Source organism: Manis javanica, chromosome 10, assembly GCF_040802235.1.
Source record: "Manis javanica isolate MJ-LG chromosome 10, MJ_LKY, whole genome shotgun sequence".
Taxonomy (NCBI): Eukaryota; Metazoa; Chordata; class Mammalia; order Pholidota; family Manidae; genus Manis; species Manis javanica.
In genome coordinates this window covers 104,744,683-104,769,147 of record NC_133165.1, presented here as the reverse complement: position 1 = coordinate 104,769,147, position 24,465 = coordinate 104,744,683, and the positions used below count along the sequence as shown (strand labels likewise).

At 44.4% G+C, this 24,465-nt stretch overlaps 1 protein-coding gene across 4 annotated transcripts in view; it reads right to left on the bottom strand.

Moving 5' to 3' along the window:
- The window catches only part of RFX4 (regulatory factor X4), a 141,021-nt gene that overhangs the window by 8,677 nt on the left and 107,879 nt on the right, over nucleotides 1-24,465 (bottom strand). For 3 of the 4 annotated variants that reach the window (XM_037007098.2, XM_073213786.1, XM_073213787.1), the window contains 6 exons: nucleotides 21,929-22,023; nucleotides 21,386-21,503; nucleotides 13,986-14,105; nucleotides 13,523-13,684; nucleotides 2,012-2,174; nucleotides 156-294 (listed from right to left, as the gene is read on the bottom strand). In XM_037007098.2, the coding sequence (XP_036862993.1) occupies nucleotides 156-294; nucleotides 2,012-2,174; nucleotides 13,523-13,684; nucleotides 13,986-14,105; nucleotides 21,386-21,503; nucleotides 21,929-22,023 (797 nt within the window). The remainder of the gene's footprint in view (nucleotides 1-155; nucleotides 295-2,011; nucleotides 2,175-13,522; nucleotides 13,685-13,985; nucleotides 14,106-21,385; nucleotides 21,504-21,928; nucleotides 22,024-24,465) is intronic. The other variant, XM_073213785.1, reaches the window with a different exon arrangement.

Below are 24,465 nucleotides of genomic sequence, written 5' to 3'. Positions count from 1 at the left end.
CCACTGTGGGCAGCCACTGCAGGGCAAGACCATCCTCTCCTTGGTGACACACAGGCCACACACACAGTATACAGAGGCGCTAATTAATCACGTTACAGTGACAAGACCTGGCACTGGGTGTGCAAGCCCCACAAGCAGGCAGGCCCACCACTCACCTGTGCAGAGCCCCTGTGGTAAGGGGCGTAGTGGAGCGGCCCAGAGACGGCCGTGTCGTGGGGGAGGCCCGGGTACTGGCTCTGCATGGCCGGAGGGTGCTGGGTGCCATAGCTCCCGTAGTCGTAGCTTCCTGGGTATCTGAAACGCAGTGGCCGTGGGGACCAGTGGTGAGTGACAGCAAGGAGAACAGACCGGTGTGACACCTTTAGAAATCAACCTCATCTATCTTTTTCCCTTTTTGTCATTCTTTTCTTTCTTTTTTTTTTTTGGAGAGGATTTTTCTTCTTTTTCATTTTTGCCCTCTCCAGTCTGGGTTTAAACTCCCAGGCTGATTCCCTTCTCCCCGCAGCACGCCTCCCCTGCCGCCCGGTGAGGGCTCAGGGGGTGAAAGCCAGCTCGGAGCAAAACCTAATTAGGGCTGCGAACCTCTACTCCTGCTAAGAAGCCTCACAGTACAGCCTGAAGGCAGGTAGGGGAAAAAGAAGAAATTACTTTGGGATTTATGTGTTTGTATTGTTCAGGTCTCTGCTTCCCTAGTGTGGGGAAGGATGTCATATGTTTGCGGGAGAAAACGCCACGGCTGGGTCAGCCAGGCATCAGAGACTGGGGTTCCACCACTCTCCAGCTGTGGGGCCTCGAACTGCTGGCAGTCTTGTTTCTCACATTTGTAGAAATGCTGCACGTGGTTATTCTGGGGGTCATATATGTAAAGAGACTCTATCAAATAGAAAGTCCTATGGAATCACTGGAAATTTTTATCACTGTTCCTCTTAATAAGATCTTTACAAGAAACATGCTGACACATGACCGTGTGGGTGTCTGTTCTGCCATTCCTGCAGAATCCAAAAGCTTTCTGAAATAATTTTCAAAGTCTACTCTAAATGTATGAGAAAACACTCTAAGAGGTGCCCAGAGAAAATTGCAGCTGCCCGCCTGACTGCTCGGGTCACCTGGACCTAAAAATGCAAGGATACCAGCAGCCAGGCCGGCACCCGCCCTCAGAGGGGTCCTCTTGCTGCCCACGCCAGGCCAGCGTGTGCAGGGGACCCAAGGGGTCCTCCTCCTCCTCCCAGGTCCTCCGTGGTGTGTGGACATCTGGTTTGTGGGGCTCGCTGCACCCACATGGCAAAGTCTCCTCTTCTCGGAGATAAGGGCCCTTTTTAACGTCACAAGTGTTTATCAGATCACTGCATGTTAGACATTGTACAATCAGTGCCTTTTGATAAAGACATTGCATGATGGCAAAAAGCTACTATGATTCAGGTAACATTTTCAAATGGACTTGTAGTTACTCACTGCAGCAACAGTACTACATCGATTTGGAAAAAAATATGAACAAAATGAATGATTTATTTATTCAAAGCCCAAAGCACCACCGGTCCCCCCAGGGATACTGAGCCACGTTGTACCTGCCGTCCCCCGGGGACGTCCAGCCCTCAGGTGGGGAAGCCCTCCTCTAAGCCAGTCATACAAACCCAGACCTACTATGGAGCTTCACACGGCCACAAAGAGCACAAAGGGCCACTAAGAGGCAGTGCTGAGAGGAAAGGAGTAAAGAGGGAAGAACAGGCTTTGGAGGCAGACAGATGCTCAGTCTCGGCCCCACATTCACAAGCTGTGTGACCTGGGGGACTGGACTTAAATAATCAAGTTCAGTTTCCTCATGTGTAAAACATGGTCACTATCCTCTGCCTCACCCGGTGGTTGTGGGGACTGCATGCCATGCTTAGACACCGTGCTGAGCCACTCAGCAAAGGGTGGCGCTTCCTGTCCTTTAAGAAAACAGCCACTAAGTAAACCATACTCTTTAAAATCAAATCGAGAAGTAAGCCAATGTCCCAGGACAGCCACCTACCCGTGCTCCTCTCTGTGGTGGTAAACTGGTATCCTGTGTGTGACAGAGGACGAAGGCACGTGAGAATTCCTCATACAGGGCAGCTGCTGGGAGTTTTCAGCTGGGGACCCGGCCGCTGTTGTCACCGTGTACGTTAGAGACCACGTGTATGACTGCATCGGTCCTGCAGGCACAAGTGAAGATGCATCCGTCCCTGACACAGTTCTTGTACCCTCTTTCTTCCCAAGAACACTTTCAAGGCTTCCCATTGCTCTGAAGCTGAAAGCCAAACTCTTCACAGAGCATGTATCTGTGTCCTCACTGACTCCACCAGAAGCAACCCCCATCCTGCCTTGGTTCCATCTGGTCCAGCCACAGTATCTTTCACTTCTTCCAGAGCACCATGATTCCCAGCACCCCAGGGCCTTTGCACATGCTCTTTCTGCTGCCTGGAACCCTCACTCTTCCCTTAATACCCACTCATTCTTCATATCTCAAGGCAGAGAAGCTGTTTCCTAACCCCAGACTAAGTCAGATCCGATGTTGCACTATATTCCTTCATGGTGCCTACCACAGTCGGATCCCTGATGCTTATTAGCACAGAGCCTGGTGGCCACAGACTTTAAATACAACATTTAAAAGGAAGAAAAGGGAAAAGAAAGATAGGAAGAATGAGATGGAGGAGGGGAAAGACAGAGGACGAAAGAAAGTCGGGGCAATGTAGCTCAGACAGGCATGGCAAAAAAAAAACTTCTCAACAATCAACTCAACAGGTGTTAAGGATCCAACAAATTGCTTTAAGCAAACTTAAGTAGATTATTGGGCTCTGCCTGCCCAGGTCTTTTTGAAGATTATTAAACAGTGACCTTAACGGTGACCTATTCCATACATGTTATTAATGCCATTAATTTACTTTTTAATTGGATACCTTGGAAGTGCTAGGGACTGGGAAAAGAAACTGAGAAAATTTAAAACCTTCATAAAAATTCATAAAAATGCTTAAGAATTTTAAGAGATGGTTAGAATTTTTAAAATGGGAATTTAAGAAATCACTAATAGCATGACAACTCTTTGACTTAATTTCTGGTAAGTTTTAGATGTTGGTATAATGGAAATAATTACATCTGTTTTAGAAGGTAGAGGGAATGGGATTCAACATCTGTGACAGACACATGGAAAACTGAAGAATTGGTTAAGGGAGTCTATTTTTAAGATGGAAGTAAAAGAAAACTTGGTTCTCCAATTCTGTATTTTCTGCAGCAGACTACTTCTATCTTAAAATCCCTCTGGGAAGATAAAGGTTTTCATTTGAGAGATTCAGTCCTTTCCATCCCAAGGACGTTGCAAATAACACATGACTAGCTGCATTGACAAGGAACAGGAGAAAGCAAAGAGCTGGTGGATCTGCCCTGTGCCAGGTATGTGACAAAGACTCAGTGAGGAACACGCTTAAAGGTAGGTGAAAATGGAATCCTACTTTAAATACATTTGCTGATTATTACAAGAGCTCTGTATTGAGTCCGTTTGTAAACTGGAGTCTTGGAATGCAAATAATGTCCTCCTTTTTAAAATCAAGTGACAAAGATTCTGAAAGGCGACACCATTTACTGAGCGCCTAATATGGGCCAGGCACTGTGCTAAGTGCTTTACAGATACTCTTAAGAGAAATATTATCCCTAGTTCACAGATGAGGGTTACATCTAAAAAAATTTCAGGGAGTGCATAGGAATCCAGAAAATTCAAGAAATTAATATGAAAGTGGAAGTGAAAGAAGAAATTAAAACAAAATTGGAGCAAAAGGTATAATCAGGAATGAGGCAAAACATGCATACCCAAAAACGTGCGTACCCTAAAGGCCCAAGTTCTTCCTATAGGAGGTCAGTAAATATGGTTCAGAGTTTTCCAGGAGTCAATGCTACAGGGGAAACTTGACAAGTCAGGAGCATAAGATAGTTAACAAATCGCTCAGGAGTACACTGTCTTAGAATTAAAACCCAACAGTAATTCCTCTCAGCACTGTCTTGGAATTAAAACCCAACAGTAATTCCTCTCAGCTGCCTTCCTAAGGAGGCACCTCAACTGTTTAGCAGGTCCTCAGCAGTGCCCTTACGGCGGACTCCACGTCTGGATGCTTGGGACTGTCCCTCCTGTCAGCACTAATTTCAGGCTGGTGGTAGCAGACAGAAGTCCAGTTCAGGGAAACTTGGAATGTGACACGACTTGCCCAAGGTTCCCTGGCGAGTGGGTGGCCCAGCGGGGCTCTGAGCCCTGCTCCGGCTCCTGCTTTCCGCCCTGTCTACCCTAATGTCTCTACGCTCTGGGTCCTAGTCCTGCCGCATACTTGCTGCAAGCTCTCGGGCAAGCCTCTCGGACTTTATGAGCCTTCCTTTTCCATCATCTGTGTAACAGGGATAATATCTATCTTGCAGGACTGTTTTCAGGATTAACTCTCTGCCATAGAGCCTGGCACGGGGTAAGCTTTTCATGATATTCCAGCACTCTTCATCACGAATTCAGGTATTCTTATATCCGACTGCCTTAAAGTAGAAATTTGTATAGGTCCCATTTCAGATTCCCAGGAAGAAAGACATGTTTCCTGGGTCAGATTCTGTCTCCAGGGATGAAATGTTTGACTCGCAGTAATTTAACTAATTACAGCAAACTTATAAACATATTTTTAAAATAAAATCATAGATGTCCTTATTCACCAGTATAGTTAAAAGTACTCCCTTCCTTGTTTGCATATGTACATCATATACAAAAAGATAATGATTTTTGCAGGGCTATCTGTTAGGTACCATTTATAATAATTTATAACAACTGCAAGAAGACTGGAAGGCAAAATCCTCCAAATAATCACTTGCCGGATGATTGAGTTATATGTAACTGCCCTCCTCTATATTTTGCACTTCCTCTGATATTATATTACTATGGTAATTTTTAAAAAGGATCCTTTTTTATTAAAACAAGTGATCTCTAGGTGGTAGGATCGAGTATGGTTTAAAATTTTTGCTTTATTTTGCTTGCCTGTATTTTTCTATAATGAATGTGTACTGCCTTGTGAACCTTGTGAAAACATTATTAAAATATATTAAACACATTTTACAATGGGGAATTGGAATTGGAGGGGGGTGGGAAGTTTGGGAGAACAATGAACCAGGCACAGCAAGCAAGTAATTAACCCTTCAAGCCCCTGGGACTCAGGAGAGCACAGCGAGGTCAGTGGGTATTTATGAGGGCAGCTAAGGAAGCCAGAAGATTTTTCCTTTTTGTCCCCAAGCAGTAGGAAGACGGGTGATAATAGCCATCACCTGAGAGAATGCAGCAGAAGTTACTTTTGTGTGTGCTCCTGGAGCATAGCGACTGTTCCTTATTCATCTCTGTATCCCCAACAGAGGGTCTGCCAAATAGTAGGTGTTCAGTAAATTTTTGTTCTATTGAATTTGTTGTTGAAGGAGTAAATGCTGCTAGAAATAGACGTTATCAAACAAAAAGCTAGTGGAACTCTTGGAAAAATGGGCTCCTGTGGTCTGGGAAACAAAACCCCTAAATGGCCATGTGCCAGCAATCTAACAGATCCACTCAGGCAGGCTTAAGCAGATTAACACCTACTGGCTTGGGTGAGAAACCCTTTTGCCTGGGGAGCAGAAAGAACACCCCTTGCATTCCCTTTCCTACCAGTGGGACCTCCAGTGAGAATCGCTGCTGCTGCTTTTCAGGGAAACTAATAAAAGAAAATCTGTGCGGTTAACAGTTGTGCTTAATTTTTAAGACAGCTCCAATGCTTTTATTTGTTGGTAAAACAATAAGAAACCTTCCCTATTTGTCTAATTCCCACATCTTTCTCTTATTCTCCCATTCCCACTCCCCATCTCTACTTAAAAGTCTGAGGAAGGTTCTGATGGGTGAGATACTATAAAGATCCCGTAACTACAGAGGAAGGTTGCTGTCCGGGTTACAGTGTTAAAACTGCAGAAGAGAGACATTTCCTTTACTTCCTATTCTCAGCAAAACATTCTTCTTCCCAGAGTTTTTTTTTCTTTTTTTTTTTTCCTGGAGGGGGTTTGAAACACAAGACAGGAAGGGTGTTTTGGAATACAACAGGCAATCAGTAATGATTCGTTGAATGAATGAATGATTAGCCAACATAAACCAGACCTCATGCTAGTTTCTTCTCATACACTGACTCTTGGATCTCCACAGTAACCTTCTGCAGTAGGTAGTAGTACCTCCTTTTTCAGGTGAGAAAATTGAGGCTCAGGACTGCTCAAGGTAGGCAGAATTGGGATTTGAACCCAGATCTGTCCAACTCCAAAGCTTTTCCCTGACAATAGTTGTTTCTCACACTTGCATGTGCATTTGATTCACTGAAGAACTTAAAATGCAGATTCTGATTCAGTCGTTTGGGAACTGAGCCAGCGATTCTGCATTTACTACATGCTTCTAACCGATGACCGCTCTGTTGGTCACAGACCGTGCCTTAAGGAGCAAGGCTCTATTAACACAGTGCTTCCTGGCAGGTATCCTACATGCTGGGGGCCACTAAAAATCAGAAGCTGTGAATTCTGGCACAGATTTGAACATTTAGACTATTTCCCAGACTACCTGGCCATACCCCTCCTTCAGATCTTGAACCAAACTGTTTGAACATTTTCCCCACTAGGATTCTATGAACCATCACAGAGGTTGCTCAGTTTTTGAGCTAACCTAAGCCTTTTATTAGTATACTTCTAAAAAATAAGCTCCTTCAAGTGTGTCTAGTTTCTAGATCTGCCCACCCTATGCAGTAGCCACAAGCCACAGGCGGCTATTAAAATTAGAATTCATTAAAATAAATTATAATTAAAAATTCACCTCCTTAATTGCACTAGCCACATTTCAAGTGCTCAGCACCCACATGTGGTTAGTTATCTACTCCTTTGAACGGCTTAGATTAAGAAAAACACTTGCCATCACACAGAAAGTTCTATTTGAAGTTGCTTGACATGTAACTGTGTCATGTAAGCCTCAAGACTGAACAGGGAAGGATTTCATCTATCTGTAAAATAGCCTCACTGGCTATCATCTACCCTCAAGGTAGTACTGCTTAAGGAGAATACGTGCTGAAGTTGGGAACCTCATCTGTTTGACTTACACTTTATCAATAGTTCTGTGGCCAAAATCTGATGGACAAAACTGACCAGAGGCAGCAAATGAATCCGTTTTCCTAGAGAGACATTGATTCATGATCTGGCCCACCTACCTCACAGCTTCGTCTCCTGCCACTCTCTCCCTTATTTATATTCACCATTCACTCCTCACCATACCGGGGCTCTTTTCTGCCTCAGGCCTGTGCACATGCTGCTGCCTAAATGCCTAAATGTTTTCTTCCTCTCCCCACCCCCATCTTTATGTGGTTGTTTCCTTGGGATAATTAAGGTCTCAGATAAATGTTAGCTCCTCAGAGAGGCCCTCTCTAACCACCATGTCAGCTGGGCCCCATTTATACTATTCCATAGCACACTGTTATTTTCATTATGACCGTTTGAAATTGCATATTTACCGGTGGTTTACTTTGGTATTGACTCTCTTACCCACGAAAATTAAGTATCATGGAAGCATTGGCTCTGCTTGTTTTTTCACTTCTGTGTCCCCAGGGCATGGCACAGATCAGACACAGAATGCAGGCAATGCAGACAGAGTGAACAAATGGGTGAAGAGGCGAATCCAAAGGTCCCAGCACCAATCCAAGACTTTGATGATGTGAAGTCAAGAGCAGATTGAACAATTTATTTTCAATCCCAGCTTATTTTTCCTACTTCCATTCCTTTAGGGAAAAGGAGGCAGCAGGGATGGAGGCGGGGGAGTGCCCTGGCAGGGACAACCCCGAGGTTCTGTGGATGTGTCGTCATGGGCTCCGGCAGGGCCGCAGTGCCCACCGCATCCCGCTCATTTGGGCTGCCCTCAGAATAACTGAGCTTTTGTTATTTGGAAAGACTAGGGGCCAGTTATCTTTGTTACATCCTCAAATGATGTAGAGAAAACGCAGCTGGGCAGGCCAGATGTTCTACAGTTAAGGCCATTTATGAGGAATTTGCCTTTATTTCTTTAGGCATTCTAGCATCTCAATGATTTAATTTGCTGGTTTTGTGTTGCAGGGAACCCGTGGTGCGAAGTTGAAAACATGAGTTTAATAGTTAACTTTTATTGTCCTTGCTGACGGAGGGAATACTTAACATGACACCATAAACAAGGTCTTAGAGCCCTCGGTGGCCTGACCTGGACAGGGTGGGAGCTTCAGTGACATTTGCTTTAAATGGCATTAAAGAACTGCAGCCCAGTGTCCTGTTAAGTGGGCTGGTCAGTTTGGCACCACCTGCCATATTCCTGAGGTGGACAACAGCCAGTTTTCCTTACAGAGTTTAAGTTTCTGAACTTCTCTGGACCATGAGGGAGGTGGCAAGCCCACAAAGTTAGAAGAAAAAAAATGGATAAATGGGCTAGATTCTATTTTGTGGAAATCTGCTGAAATGAAATCCTGAAAAGATATTTAGAAGTACATGCAGGTATTTTATTTGTTGGTAAAACAATAAGAAACTAGAACTAGACAGAGATGTAGATAAGCAGAGCGGCTGTTTTCCTTAGTGAATCCTGACTCATCTCTATACTACTTTGTATCCCCTAGTCCTTGTATCAAAGGGTGCTGAAAGGTATGTGCAATTAATTAATTTTCTCTTTGTGCTCATCAGAATTAATACTGTTTTCTTTTTCTCGGCTAAAAAATGGGTGAGTGTCCATCAGAAGTGAGACACTGATATGTGGAAGAGCTGTAGATACCTGATTGGCCTTGACTCTCAATAAGTCCAACTTGGTAATACACACATCAGTGCAGCACCGACACTCAGCGTGTGCTGGAAACCCAATAAAATAACTTGGCCGCATAAAGTTTCATTTAAGGTGTTAATAAATTGGAACCAATTGTTGCCGCCAATAGTTGTTTTGTTTACTTTTTCTCACTACTACTTTATATCTTGCTTCCTGGTTTGTGTCCTTTAAAAAAAATAGGTTTGCTTTTTTAAAAATCGATAATCACCTCAGATACTTTTGGGAAAGTAATGGTATTATATAAATCAAGCAGCAGTTTTAAGATGGAAATAAAAATGAACTGGGTATGAAAACCATATGCTAAGTTAACTTTTTAAAAAAGAAACATGGCAAATGCATTTGTAAGATTTATAATTGCTTTCCAATTTGAATTTGCAGTATTGTTCAATGAAAAATTGCATAAATCCCCCAACTTAAGAAGCCTACCACAATAGATTTCCTAATGTTTAGTTGTCTGTCATGGATAAATAATTTGTGCTTTATAATGTTATATCTATAAAACCATACATGTTGTTAGGAAATTATGTTTCCTCTAGGACCATGACCCACAATGCATGCCAAGATCCAGTCTAATTTAGCAATGGAGTATTTCAAAAGTGGTACTTGAGAAAAATATTACACATAGTTTTATACAGGATGATATTTTTAATGCCCCTTGGAGATATCTGAGAACAAAGCTGGAATGTGCCAAAATCTTCAAAGGTTACAATCATCTGAAGAGAACCTGTTTCACATTTGTATTTCTAAGAAGCTACTTTTATGACTCTTGAACACATTGTGCAGAAATCTCTGAACACATTTATGATATTCCTGTGGCTTTGACTATCACACCTGCCATACCTTGAGGCCTGCACATTGCCAGGCAGACTCACTAGCGGGTAAGAATTATGAAGAGATCCTACAAGTCTTTCCTTCACACCCCTCCCATCCCCTTATTTCCTTAGTCTCCTTGTTTGATATGCTGCCATACTGCAAGGAAGGTTCCTCTCAAGGTGTTTCTGGTTCAAAGTGCAGAACTCTTGCACTTGTATGATCCCCCTGTTTATTTTAGAAGTGAGGATGTTGTCACTGACTGATGTATGGGTGTGTACCCCCCCAGGTGCTGGTGGTGGGGTGGGTAGGCGGGCAGGATTATTCATGTAAATGGTGTCTAGCTCTTCTTACTGTTTTCATTCCTTCCTGAGTGAGGCAAGAGGCTTGGTGTGGCTGCCCTCTAACTCCATCCGGTCTTGGAAGGACTCCTGAGCAGCTGAAGAGCTAGGAACACATTCTCTTCCCTTTTTGTTTTCAGTGAATAAAGTTGTTCTTTTCTCTACAGCTTCTCTTCCTGAGCCTTTTAAGCAGGAACTACAACAACTTACTATGGAGAGAAAATGGGAGGGAGGTGGGAAGGCGTCATGTTCTTCCTCCTCAACGTAGAAAACAAAACACGATTTGAGATGTGTCTGTGTAGACAAATACGGTGACCATAAAATCAAATGTCTGTTTTCACATAGAGGGGGACACTCTCTAGCTGTGTAATCAAAGTGAAATCAAAGCTTCATCTAATTTCAGTTACTGACAGCCCTGGTTTTCCATACCCCAAAGAATGCAGTCTTCTTAGCAGTCCCTGACAAAGGACCACTGAGTGTATCGGCAAATTTCTGCCCTTGGCAAAGCATAAAAGAGGGCAGGCACCTTACAGGCTCTTAAGCAACTACTTATTCCCCCTCTGAGTATCTCTAGTTGTGGAGAGAGAGGAAACTTTAGGGAAGGAATGAATTGAAAGACTCCTGGAATATGTACTTGAAGTACTTGAAAATGATAAGCACCCTTTTGCCTCCAGGCCTTTGCACTACTTACATCCTCTGCCTGGAATACCTTCTCTCATTATTCCCAGACCCTCCAAATACAGGCTGATAGCCCACTTTTACTCCCCTAACACCCCAGCCCTTCTCCCTACTTAGCACTCACCACATTATATTGTAACTGCCCGTTTGCTCATCAGAACCACAACCTCTAAACAATAAACTCTGAGGGGCAGGGACCACGATTCTCTTGTTCAGATCACCAGCTATCTGGAGAGTTTAGCACATAGAAGCCACCTGAGAAATATTTGTTGGCTAAATGGATGGATGTGTGAGTGAATGAATGGCTGAAAGAAATAGCTTTCAAAATAGGGCATTTACCCAGTTTATTTGGTCTTCAAGAAAATATATAATTTAGTTCTCAGACTATTCTGAAGATAGTTTTATTCTTACTAGAATTGGGATATAACTAAGCCCATGCTATAAGACTTTGGAGGAAGGGGAATGTCGAAGATGAGTAGGATCTCATCAGGGAGTGGAAGGAGGATAGTCTCAGCAGTGGGACTGCGTGAGAAGCAATTTGGAGAACGGGAGCATTTTAAGGCTTCCGTGTGAGGCGGTGGGCCCTTTGCTCCAGCACCGCGAGGAGGCACAGCTTTGGGAAAATAATCCCAGTGGGCAGTGGGGAAATGGATAGACAGTGGACAGGCTGAAGGCAGGTAACCCGCGTGAGAATCACCGTGGATGTGCACGACACACAGGGAAGCCTGCCCCGGGAGGCAGCAGTGGGGCAGGAAGGAATGGCTGGTGGAGGCTTATATTAGAACAACTGGACGTGGGAGGTGAGGTGGGGAATGCCGGCTGTCTCCCAAACCTGTTTGCCCTTCCCGATCTGGAGACACACTGTCCTACATTTCCTAGCCTCTCTCTGCAGTTACGTGAGACCATGTAACTAAATTCTTGCTGATGGACTCTACGTGGAAGTGACACGTGCCACCTTCTGGCCAGGGTTTCTAAGAGAGCGGATTTTCCTCCTCCGTATCCACTTTTCCAATTCTGGAAAGCTGGTTGCAGGCTTGCCAAAGCCCTAAGGCAGTGGTCCTCAGACCACCGTGCATCCGAATCAAACAGAGGTGTGTTGAGCAAATCCCTGGGCCCTGCCCCTAGAGTTTCTGATGCAGTAGGTTTATGATGGGACCTGATAATGAGCATTTCCCACAAGTTCCCTGGAGATGCTGATAACTGCTGGTCTATGGATCCCACTTTGAGAACCAGTACCTAGAATATGGTGGAGCCTAACATTGAAGGAACATGTGTTTCCAAATGGTTGCATTAAAGAGGGCCCCCTCTCTGACCTAAACACCCTGCAGGACTGTTTGCAAGCATGAAATAGATTTCTAATTCCATGGCTGTTTGGATTTGTCACAGTAGCGCGGCATATCCTAACTATTACTGGCGTTGAGGGAGAGGGAAGATGTGAAGTTGACTCCCAGATCTGGTGCTTGGATACTTGGGAGAATAGTAGAGCAGATCTGCGTGGAAAGATAATGAACTGATTATCACAGACTCACCGAGCCTGCCGCAGGCCCAGCCAGGGCCCCCTAGCTGAGGAAGTCTCTGCCTTTGGTTTCCCTGTGCCCATTCCTCTCCATGCAGTGGGCCCGTCTGGTCCTTTTGGGCTGCCTTGGAGTCTCCCATCTCAAAGGCTTCCGTCCTGCCTGCCAGAGCTCAGGTGGGAAGGGAAGTGACTGCTTCTCCCCCTGAACTCCTGGCTGCAGCCCTCATTCTACAGGCCTATCACAGTAAGCCCTTCCGCTGGTAACAGGGCACTCTGGCCTTTCTTACCCCCCCACCCCCCCACCCCCCGATCCCCACAGCAACCCCATGAGGTAATCTGGAGGTAGACACACACACACACACACACACACACACACACACACACACTCTATTTATTATTATGTATTGGCTAACACTTACTGAATATTCTACATACAGTATATCATTTCCATAAGTCTTGTGAGCAAGGACATTTGTTTAATAACAGTGAATGATATTTATGTCTGTTATTGACTGTGGTACCCAAACAAGGAATTTAACCTTTCTTACCCTTTAGTTTTCTTCCGGAAAATGGAACAGTATCTACTTAGCCGTGTTACGGTGAAATCAAATGAGACAATTATTTGGAGGCCCTTTGTATATCCCAAAGTAACATTTAGATAATAATAGCAGCTAGCTATTATTACTTACCTTTACAGCCTTATGAGACTCCTTCATGGGCCTCCTGCATTTGAGCCAAAGTTTACCATTCCCTGAAAAGGCCCCACACTTCCCGACCCTCCGCATTTGCTCGAACTGTCCTCTGCACAGAAGGCCCTTCTGCTATACCTTGTCAGGTAAGATCAAGTTCCAGCTCAAACCCCCTTCCTTGTTACAGCCAATCAGGCGGAACTGCTCCCTCCTCGGGGAGTCCGTAACAGTAGATTGTACCTTGCTTATTGCCCCTGCCTCAATTACAGTCACCATGGCTTAGCATATGGCTGCCTGTCTGCCCCACGTTCCAGGGATGCTTCTCGGTTTCTGGTTCATAGAGTGCTCCCGTTCTCACTTTCAAGAATTTCTGTGTATTAATTTATGTCTTATATCATTTTAATCATTTAGTTATGGGAGGGTTGGAGATTTTATTATGTACTTAATCTGCCAACCTGAAAACAGAAGCATAGGAATATGTATAAATAAACAATGAATAACTGCAAGTCATTATATATCTAGAAAGATACTCAGGTTCTGGCACTGATCTTGCAGGGCTGTGGGAAGAATGTTTTTCCAGGAAGCTTTTACTTTAAATATCAACTCCCCACCCAAAGCCTGGACCTTTCATTACCTGTAGTGCTGAGGCCAGTGTACTCTGGGGACGGGTTGCTGACAGGGGAGGAGGGAGGTGGCACTTCCACAGAGGTGGCAGATTTTGCTGGAGAAAATGATGGCACTGGTGAAGGGGTTGGCGGGGCAGCCTCTGTCAAGATAATCTCTTCTTGGACTTCTGCTATGGGTAGAGAAAGGGGAGGTTCTTAGAGCAAGGCAAGTGGTCTTTAAGAAATTTAAAAAACAAAATATTCTAATCTGTCACATCACTCCTCTGTTTTAAACACTTCGGTGGTTTCCCATGACCATCATGGCATGCAATTCCCATGCCCACACACCCACTCTAAAGAAGAGAAAACATTATTGGTCTCACACCACTTGACCTGCTTACCATAACTAAATTCTTTGAGATACAGAGCATGGAAGTAAGGATACAAATCAAACTGCCAACTAGGGCGATTGCCAGTGAGATGCTGGCTTACCAGTGCTTCCTTCTCCCTTCATGGCTCGCATGAGCTCGTTGGCCCGCTCCTGACAGTGCAGGGATTCTAGCAGGTAGAGCACGTAGTCATCAAACATCAAGTGAATTAGGTGAAAGGATCCTGGTGAGAGAAGACCCAAACAGAAAGGTAAGGCACGTCAGCTCACGTACAGTCCCTCCACCTAGTCAAGTCTTACTTGACCACGTTCCCTGTACTCTACTGCTCTGTTCAAGTCTCTCATTCCCCTCTCAGTTATGACCTCCTCAAGGTCACAGGTTGCTCTTCTTTGCTGTATCCTCAGCCTAGTCTAGTGCTTGGCATAAGGTGTCATTAACAGTTTGTGGCAAGTAAATCTTTCCCTTGCTCAGTCCAGCTCATCAAAAGTGGCTCCCATTGAGCCATCTGTCTAAACGCTTCTGAGTTCTCACACACCCCCTGGCCTCGGCCTCATCTGAGCACCTCTCACTTTGTTCAGCATTTATTGACAGGCTGTCTTTCAGTTTTATCTCTTCCACAAGCATCTTATTTATTTCCCTGATTAGACTTTAAGGATGTCCCTGGGAGGGAGTTTGCCTTCTAGTTCATTGGTATCTATCAATGTACCAGAAATCTAGGAGAACTGAAAATTTAAATTTGCAACAAACTACATGATTTCCTTAAATGTTTAAGACTGCCATTTAGCACTTGGTTCTTAGAAAAGGTATTAAATTGAAAATATTTGGTATTCTCAAGTAGTACTCTTCATTTTTAATTTAGAATAGATTATTCATAAAAAGGAATGTGATTATTAAAATTTTTTTCAATGTGCCAGTCTCTGCGCTCCAAGTTTTAATATTCTCTAGTTTAATCTCTACAACCATCCTGTAAAGTATGTATGTTTATTCCTATTTGGCAAGTCAAGTACTTGTGCAAGATGACACAATTAGTAGATAATTCATTATCTCAAAATCATCTTTTCTTACATGTCATGCTACCGACATGGACAGTAGAATGATCCACATAAGCAAGGGCTCAATTAACTGTCTGCTGTTATCAAGGACTCACGGTTGCCACAGTCGATGAGAGGGGCCAAACCTTCCACTCCAGTCTCTTGTTTCAAACTCCCAGTGGAACATCTCCATGTGGATATCCTACTGACCCATGAAATGTCCAGAATATCTTACCTACCTGTCTACAAGCTGACCTTACTTCTATTTCCCTCTAATTTGCCTTTTTAGAGGTCTTATGAGACTCTCTGGCATGATTCATCTTGTTATTCTATCACCACTGTCACCGCCACTATTATTACCATTGTCAATATTATCATTATCATCATCACACCATTTATTGAATGCTTACTATGTGCCAAGAACTCTGCTAAGCACTTGGCACAGGTCTCATTCTTAAACTGTGAGATAGGTGATATTACCCTCTTTTACAGATGAAGAAATGAGTTTCTCCAACAGAATTAAGAAGAGATTTGTCTCAGTTTGGTCTGGCTCCAAAATCTGTTCCCATTCCCCCTATAAATCATCTAGTTCAGTCCCCTCACAGCACAGGTGGGAAAATAAAGCTCTTGGTCCATAGAAAGACCATTTGAGCTTGGGAGCTATGTCTCAGATAGTGATGGTGGCCAGTTGGGGGATTGTTGACAACTCCTTGGTGGAATTTATCAATTTTCTCCTTTTTAATTGTACCTGCTTTCTGCACATACACACCCTTCATTTCAGATAAGATTGATTTTTTTGGTCCAGAAAGGCTATGGAAGAAAAATCCTGGTTTAACTCCAAGGCCACTGGATGCCCAGCAGGTCACGCCCATCTATTCCTATACCCCCTCTCTCTGAGCCTGTCACAACCTCTGGTCCTCATGCCCACAGAGCTCAAGGTCAAGGTCTGTTGTCCTGAACTTTCTCCACATTCTTCTCCCATCCCCAATATGCTGTGTCTGTTTTTCAAGCCCATTAGGAATTCAGCAAGGTGCAGGTTTTGCTAAGTCAGTATGAGATACCGTCTCCAAAACTAAATTTCCCATCCCCTTCCCCCCAACGGGTCCTGTGAACTGCTGGAGACAGAGAGCCATGAAGGGGGAAGGAAGCACTGTAGGTAATCACATTGGTGCCAGAGCAGACTGCCCAGGTTGAGATTCAACTCTGCCGTGTAGTAACTCAGACCTTGGCTGTATTTCTCCTTGTAAATGTTAAAAACAAAATCAGCCATTTTCTTGAACCCTTGCTTTGTGGCAGCCACTGTTAATCACTACAGATTTTTTATTACATTTAATCCTTAGCACAACTGTATGAGGTGAGTGATACCCCTTCCTTTTGCAAAGGAGTAAACTGAGATTTAGGGAGGTAAGATAAGTGTCCAATGTCACACAATTATTAAGTGGCAGATCTAGGACTTGAACCCAGGACTATCTGGTCCTTTGCTATATGCATTGTAAAATATTTTCTCCCTTTCTGTGGCTTTTTATCTTTTGACTTTTTTATGGTGTGCTTATGAAACAGAAGTTTAAAACCTGAATGTAGTCAGTTTTGGCAATATTTTCTCTATGATTTGTTCTCTTGTGCCTTTTTAAATAATTTTCTCTTCCACAATCATAAAGATGTCATTCTGTATTTTCTTCCAAAATGTTTAAGGTCTTTTTTTTTTTAATTTAGATGTTTCTTTTCAGAAGTTGTAGGGAAGGGGTTAATTTCATTTAATTTACCCTAAAGTTCTTGTCCCAGAACACTTATCCACTGATTTTTAATGTCATCTATGTCACATAAGTCATCTGCATAATCCTCTTTTGACAGACAAGGGAACAAGGTTCTGAAGAAGCTAAGACAAGTTTCATGTCAGTCTGGCCTGGGCATCTCTCCTCTGAGTCATCACTCCACCTGCCTGCCTGGGTCAGACCCCACACCATCTCCTGCCACAGTAAAACTGAATGTCAGGTAACCAAGTCCCTTATTCCTTCAGAGTGTCTTTACTATCCTCAGCCTTTTGCTTTTCCATATGAATTTTACCATCAGATAGTCAAAACTAAAGGAAAAAAAGAAAAGTTAAACTGGAATTTCACTGAACTTATATATTAACTTGATGAGTTCTCTTATCTTAAAAGAGGGCCACCATATTCTCTGACATTCCTTCCTTGGAGAACTGGAGGTCTATCTACCCACTTCAGTCTTGGTAGGTTTGTGACTGCTTTGACCAACAGAATATAGGGCATGTGACACTTTAACTTCTGGGACTGGGTCATAAGCAGCAAGGCAGCCTCCCTCCTGGAACACTCACATGTGGGGCCCTGAGGCACCATGTAAGAATTAGCTGAGCCACATGGAGGCACCCTACAGGTAGCCTTCAGCTTCAAGTCATCTCAGCTCAGGCACCAGACATGCGAGTGAGGAAGCCTCCAAGTGATTCCAGCCTCCAACTGTCAATTCACTACCAGCCTTTGAGTTTTCCCATCTGAGGTCCCAGACGCCACAGAGCCAGAGACAAGCCATCTCTTCAGTGCCATGCCCAAATTCTGTGGGTCTGACTCACAGAATCCATAAGCAAAACAAGATTACTTTAATAAGCCAGTAAGCTTTGCAGTAATTTGTGATAGAGCAGCAATAACTAGAATGTTGTTGTTTCTTGTATCCCAGATTAGATATGGCTTTATTTTTCTTCTGCTGTGATGCATCCTTTAATAGTTATTTTAAAAAGGGTAAGTTCTTTGGGTACCAAGTGCTTTTAGTCTTATTATAACTGAATATGTCTTTACTTTGCCCTTACCTGTAAATAATGGTTGACAGTTCTTTGCTCTCAACACCTAAGAGATATGATTCCGTTGTCTTTGGCATCTCTTATTACTCATGATAAGTCTATTTATTGTTCTTTTCTCTCATTGCTTTAAAATGTTTTTAATCCATCAACATGAATTAAAAAAAAAAACACCAGTGAGAATTAAACAAATTTGTCTGGCCTTTTTGTGTCGTGTATCTGAGCCCAGGGTATTTGTCTTAATAGTGGTAATTGAAAAACCATGGGTTTTGTGGTCAAAATTTGATTTTGAAATGGAGCTCTGTGACTTGCCAAATTGATCTTGGGCAAGAAAATTCTCCAAGCTCCCTTTACATCTCTGTAAAGAGGTACCTATTATTTCTTGGCCTTGTGGAACTAATGTGAGAGTTAAATGAGAGTATGTGCTTCTGAAATATTTGTTATAATGATTATCATTGTCCTGCCTTTGCCTCACGTCCTACCTCAGCTACCTTCTCTGTTACAGTGAGTGTATTATAGCAGAAGCTCGCAGGCTGTTGTGAGAATTGAATGAGAGAGTGCCTAATATTATGTCGAGTGTATACTAGGCCCTCAGTAGATGTTGCTTTGTTTTTATTAGTAGTATTAAACTGAAGAAAGTTAGAAGAGGCAGTAGCTTCTAACAGTGAAGAAAAGGCAGAAAGGACATATGGGAAAGATTCCAGGGGGAGCTGAGCTGTGCATCCATGGGCGAGTACCCTCTCTTCTCTGGGTCTCTGCTTCCTCTCCTGAACACAGAGAAGCAGTTCCCTCCTCCTGGTGACTGGCGAGGACCTGAGTGACATTTTGAATGCTGAGGTCCTGCAGTTTAGCCGGGTCTGAGTTAAGAGAGCCAGGCCAGGACATGTAGGCATAGAGACGCCGTCTGGAAGGCTCTGCCATGGGCCCTGGGTCTGGGAGCTGCTCCCTGACAGAGCCGCCCCCCTGTGGGCTCCCTGGCCCCTGCCAGAGCAAGCGAGCTTTGATGCCAGGCCAGAAAGCAAGTGTGTAAAAAGTGAAAACTTGGGGAATGATAAGCCTGCCCCTTAGCCATCAAACGTGGAGCTGCTTTTCAATGAAACTGTTTTATGGCGAAGTACTCCTGGGAACCGCTGTTGCCGTCCAGGTGTTTCCAACAGTGAAATACGGGGCGTTTGGCAAGAAGCCACAGTGAAAGGGTAGAGGCACCGGCACTGACTTGGAATCAGGTGTCCTGAACGCTAAAATCACAGCAGTGAACTGAAAATACGGTGCTGTTTAAAAACTGAAACTCTAATTTCCTCAGCTCTTTCAGGACTGAGAGTTCATTGCGGGCTAGCCTACCTCTGCTGGCTGATTTTGCTAGAAACTGCTGCTTGCAACAAAGAAAGGAAGTCTGGCTACTTTAATTTCACAGCATAGGCTCTTTCAGTGAGAAGGAATTAGGGAGAAAAGAGTGAAAAGGAATTAAGGAGAAGAAAGGAGTCAACCACCTTTGAAAGGGGCTGCTCGGGGGAGAGGCGATGGAGCCCCCACGGGATCACTGGGATGGTCGGCCCGCCACGCCGACACACAAGCCCGGCGCCATTCATAGCGACGAGGATCGTGTGGGAGTTATAAGATAGATAGAGCTGGCCCCTGTGGCTGGGGGAGGGGGCCAGGGAACAGAGGCCTCTTTTTCCTAATTAGCTGTTTTTATACAGGGAACACATGACCCAAACACAACCACCAACTGTGTCTTTGACATATACAGGCAGAAAGGGGGAGCTGGGCTTTTGTCTGCCACAAATTCTTTCAACTTGCCTGTCACCCCAAGCTGCACAACTACACAATGAGTCGGATGAGCAGGACCATTTCAGATCGTTTGCTAACGGACTTGGAAACAGGTATTATTTCAACCCGTTTGGGGTTGGAAAAGTAATGTAAAAGTGAATGTGGGTTAACATCTTTCCTTTTCTAAGAGAGAGGACCATGTTGCCATTTGCCCAAGTATCCAATATATTCTAAAATAGTGTGTGATTCAAAATTAAACAAACACATTTTAAGGTACAGTATCTCTTAGTAATAAATTCACCCCCTTCACCTTACTTGTGCCACTGTTCCAAACTTCCTTTTTAATACATTGACCGTTACTTTGGTAAAAACAAATGAATTTCAAAGAATATTGTAAATTTCTTCCCCTGTCTGATGAAGGGTACTTGATAATATGCATAATCAGTTTAAGAATCAGCAAATTGAGGAATAAGGGGTAAAGCAAGGAACGGATGCTTGCTTTGTGTGTGTGTATATATGTGATTGTGTGTGATATTGTTGACTTCTTTGATTCTAAAGCAATGAAAACGATCTCAAATATTTTCAACCATCTGCTTACCTGAAAGCAGTTATGCACGAATGAGTTTCCCAGAGCCAGAGATACACATGCTACCACTAACTCTGTGGAAAAGGAAGCCCATCATCACACCATGCCTGATGGCACTGCTCAGGTAGCTGTCTCTAGAACATCTCCATATACAGCTCAGAGAGAGTTTCCATCTGTAACCGTGGTGCAGGCAGGTTCAGAGAACTTCCAGGACTGAGATTAAAGAAATCCACCACAAAATGCTTCTCCAAAAGGGTAAATACAGTCTTTCATGGACAGAGCTGTTTAGAAAAAATAGCACCTTCTTTGTTTCATCACATATTCACTTTGTTGTATAGCACAACTCAAAAATGGTGGCGACAGGCCATAAAAAGCTAGATGGAAAAGTGTCAAATTAAACCCAGAGCAAAATCCAGAGCTGATTGGTTTAATTGGAGATAATGAGAGAGGAAACCACATCTCTACTTGCTAAGTAAAATAGAGAACTGAAGTAATTACCCAGAAAATCTACCAACAGCCCTTTGCCGAAATGCCTAAAAAATTGAGGCCAGTGTGTTTTGAGATTTCAAATGTCTGGATCAATGCCTTCAAGTCCCACCTCACTTTGCTAACAATGGCCTGGACTCAATGCATACTTTCCATTCTTGCCCGTGAAAAATAGGAAACTTGTTGCACAATGCAGTACAGCATTCTTCCCAAATCAGTGACTAGATTCTTGTCCACAGAGACAGTTATAAACACCTCTGGGCAGAGATTTCCAGTCCCATTACCCTGGAAGACAGTAGATGAGCCCTTAGGGCAGGAAGGTGATGCAAATCCAAGGGGAGAGTGAAACAAGGGAGAATAAATGTAAGTCCTCTTCTAGAGATAGGATGGGGGCACGCTGTTAAAGGAGACTTCAGTCTACCCATTGCTGCAATGCCAATGAAGCCATTTGCAAGTGTTCCAACTCAGAGGCTTCCTTCATGTGCCCAGGCTTGGGGAAGTCCACAGTATGAGTTTCTGCAAAACAGTCCCATGGAAGCAGCATTCACAGGGTACCACCACCACTGCTACTTACCCCTTTTTCAATTTGAATGATACTACCAGTGTGTGTGTCTCTCATTTTCAGGATTGTATACAATACCAAATAATGCCAGCTTTCTCCCTGAAGCAATGTTGTGTCCTTCTGGGATAGATATGTTTCCCGGTGATGTCCCTGTGGCCTCAGAGACAGCATGTGAGGTCATAGCTGACTCTGGAGAGTAGACTCCATGCATGAAGCCCAGAGAAAAAGTGTCTGGATACGGGGAGGGCTGGGGTGGCCTTACCAAAGCTGGGGGCACTATGCAGCGTCATGTCCCGGATCACCCTTGTGCCAAAGCAGGACCACATCAGAAGGAACTGCTGGGCCACTTTCTTCAGGGACCCTTGTCTCTTGGTAGCCACCTACAAGAAAGTGAATGTCTTAAAGAGTGGTCAACTTAAGCTTTCATTTATTACTGTCTCTTTGAAAAATGACAGGAAGATTATGGCTCTCCAAGTTCAATGCTATGGAGCAATGGTTTTCAACTTTCTGTTTTTAGCCAGCAAAAATACACTTTAAAAAATGAAATCTTATGTCAGGGCCTAATGTACACAGCAGATAAAAAAGACACTGACCTGGTTGAATTGGAGGAGGGAGACTCACAGACCTGCCTCTACAACCCCCGACCGCTGAGGGGGACCCAGGCCTCTCCTTAGAACCCAAGGGCTCCGTGGCTGCTGAGGGACATTCGGACAGCCTTTTGTGGGCCTCTGTATCACTCAGTGTCACAAGGATGAGGCAGGGGCTGCAGCCCCCAAGACTGTACCTTCCTGTCCAGCTCACCAACCTTCACAACACATCGGTCCACCATGGTGTCCAGCCACTCGATGTAGGACTCGATGGGAGACTGCTCCTCCAGGAGGTGGTCAAACTCCTGATACACTGTCAGACAAAGGAGAACCCCTACACATCACTGCCATTGTGTGTGCACAGAGACACATCTTAAAAGCACAGAGGCATGAAATGACACTCTGGTCTCGGCAGGGCATTGCAGGCTTTAGAAGGTATGCCCCAACTGGCCGTTCCAGACTCGTCTTCCAAGCCTGTGAACACTTTAAGCCCTGGCCAGCCCAGGTTGCTTGCCATCCCCCCAGCAAGCCCTGCTTTTCTCAGGCAGTTCCCTCTGCCTAGACTGGTTCTTCATGGCCCAGCCGAAATGGCCCTTCTGGAAAATTCCTTGTACCTTCCCCATGCCCTTTGCCAGCACAACTGATCACCCCTCCTCCAGACTTTGATAGCACTTGATTGTCTGTAGTCGACCTTCATAACATCACGAACGGCACTGTGTCACAGTTAGGCATGTGCATGTCTCCCTGCTACTTCCTTGTCTGGTATCTCGATCAGCTGGGACATTCCCCGGGATAGAGCTGCTATCCAGTATGTGCTTCCTTGCACTAAGTGCCCAGAGACATGGCTACACTCTTGCTCTCTGCCCTGCGATTGGGCATGGGAATGAGAATTCAAATGTTTCTAAACCACAACTGTACTGGGCAAGTAGCCTGACTGGCCTCTCAGTGTTCAGCATGCAGTAGACACTTAATAAATATCTGTGGAATAATGGAAATAGGCTCTGCCCTCAGTTTCTGCCTTAGTAAAGGAGGATGATCATACCTCTTTACAATCTGGCTTCAATTGCAAGCTAAATAATGAATCTGGAAGTACTTTGTAATCAGGAAGCACTACAGAAAACAGAAACATCGCTGTGGTGACCTCCAATTCGAAATGTCTCTTTTCATTACATTTTTTGCATTTGTGTATGTGGAGCTCCGTAAATCAAACCACCACTCAAGACCCACACATTGCTCTCGTCTTCAGTTGCCTGAGCAGTGTTTGTTTCCCCATTTCACAGGACTGGCCAATGTGTTCTGTTTTACCTCCTGGATGACTGCTACAAGGGCTCAGCTTCTGGGACCAGGAGCACTTTAGAATGAAAAAGGGCTTTAGAAGTCCCTTTAGTTGATCTGTCTCATTTTACACAGGAGGAACCTATGCCTTCATGAGATTAAATGACCCTCCGGGTCAGAGGGTGTCTGTGTGACCAAGCAGGGCCAGAACCCAGATCTCCAAGCCCCTCCTTGGTGTCTGGCACTCTTCCTAACAGGTCAGCACTACGGTCCTTCAGTCAGTGACGATGGTGGCGCAGCAGTGCAAGTGCTAACTGCTAACATTTACCGAGTGCTTGCCATGTGCCAGGAACTATTTGAAATGCTTTACATGGACACTCATCTAACCTTTGGGAACCCCTAGAATCTGCATGTCATGAGCCAGGACTGAGTTATGTAGAGAAGCCAGCACCTGAAACAGTGCCTAGTACATGGTCACTCAAGTGTTCGTTGAGAGAATGGGTGAAAAATACGAGGAGGTAGGTACTATGATTACCCCTCATTTTACAGATGAGGAAACTGAGTCACTGAGATGAGTGGCTTTCCAAGGGTTTCACAGCTACTGAATAGCACAGGCAAGTTTCAAACACAGCCTGACTTGGGTGCTTGCCTCCTGACCACTGCACTAGGTTAGCACGACCCAGCATGACCCTGTGTACCAGGCATGTGGCTCTTACTATCCCATTTAATCCTCTTGTATTAACCCCATTTTACAGATTTGGAAGCCAAGGTCACATGGATCAAGGGGCCTTGATCCATCCCAACCCCATTCTCTTACCACAGCACCACCTAACAGCCATTCTAACTGGCATGCTCAAAGTCCAAAGTACACTTTTAAATTTGAGGAAAGAAGAGGGTAGAGCACAGTTGCCACTAACCTTGCTCAGACTGGCCTTTGGCCCAGCTCACTGTGTTGAGGGACTTACGTCCCAGCTGTCTGGTTGGGAGGTGGAGGGATGACACCCATGTGCCAGGCCATCTGCCTTGAGGCTTGGAGCGTTTCCTCAATCCCCCTCTTCTAGGCACAGGATCATATAGTATGTCCTTTTTGGTGAGATGCAACCATTTGTAAATTACTTATTCTATTTCTGATTTGCCATTAGCTGTAAGCTCCACGTGGGATGTACAGTGTCCTCCTTAGTTACTGCTGCTAATACAGTATCTCATGCTGAACAGGTATTCAGTTAAGTAACAGCTATAATGAACTCAACTGCAACATTCCCTTTCTCTAGAGGCTTCAAAAGGTACCATTTGGCCCCAGGCCTAAGAGACCTTGAAGAGAAAGCCCTGAAAGGTTCTCTCTCGGGGAGGCAGCAGCAACTTCCGTGGTGCTCCAGCCAAGTCCAGCGTCCGGTCCCTAAAGCAAGTGATGGTGATTGTATTTCTCCCTGTGGGTCTGGGTCCCACTTTCCTCCCCATGAAGGGTGCTAGCTGGGGAAAA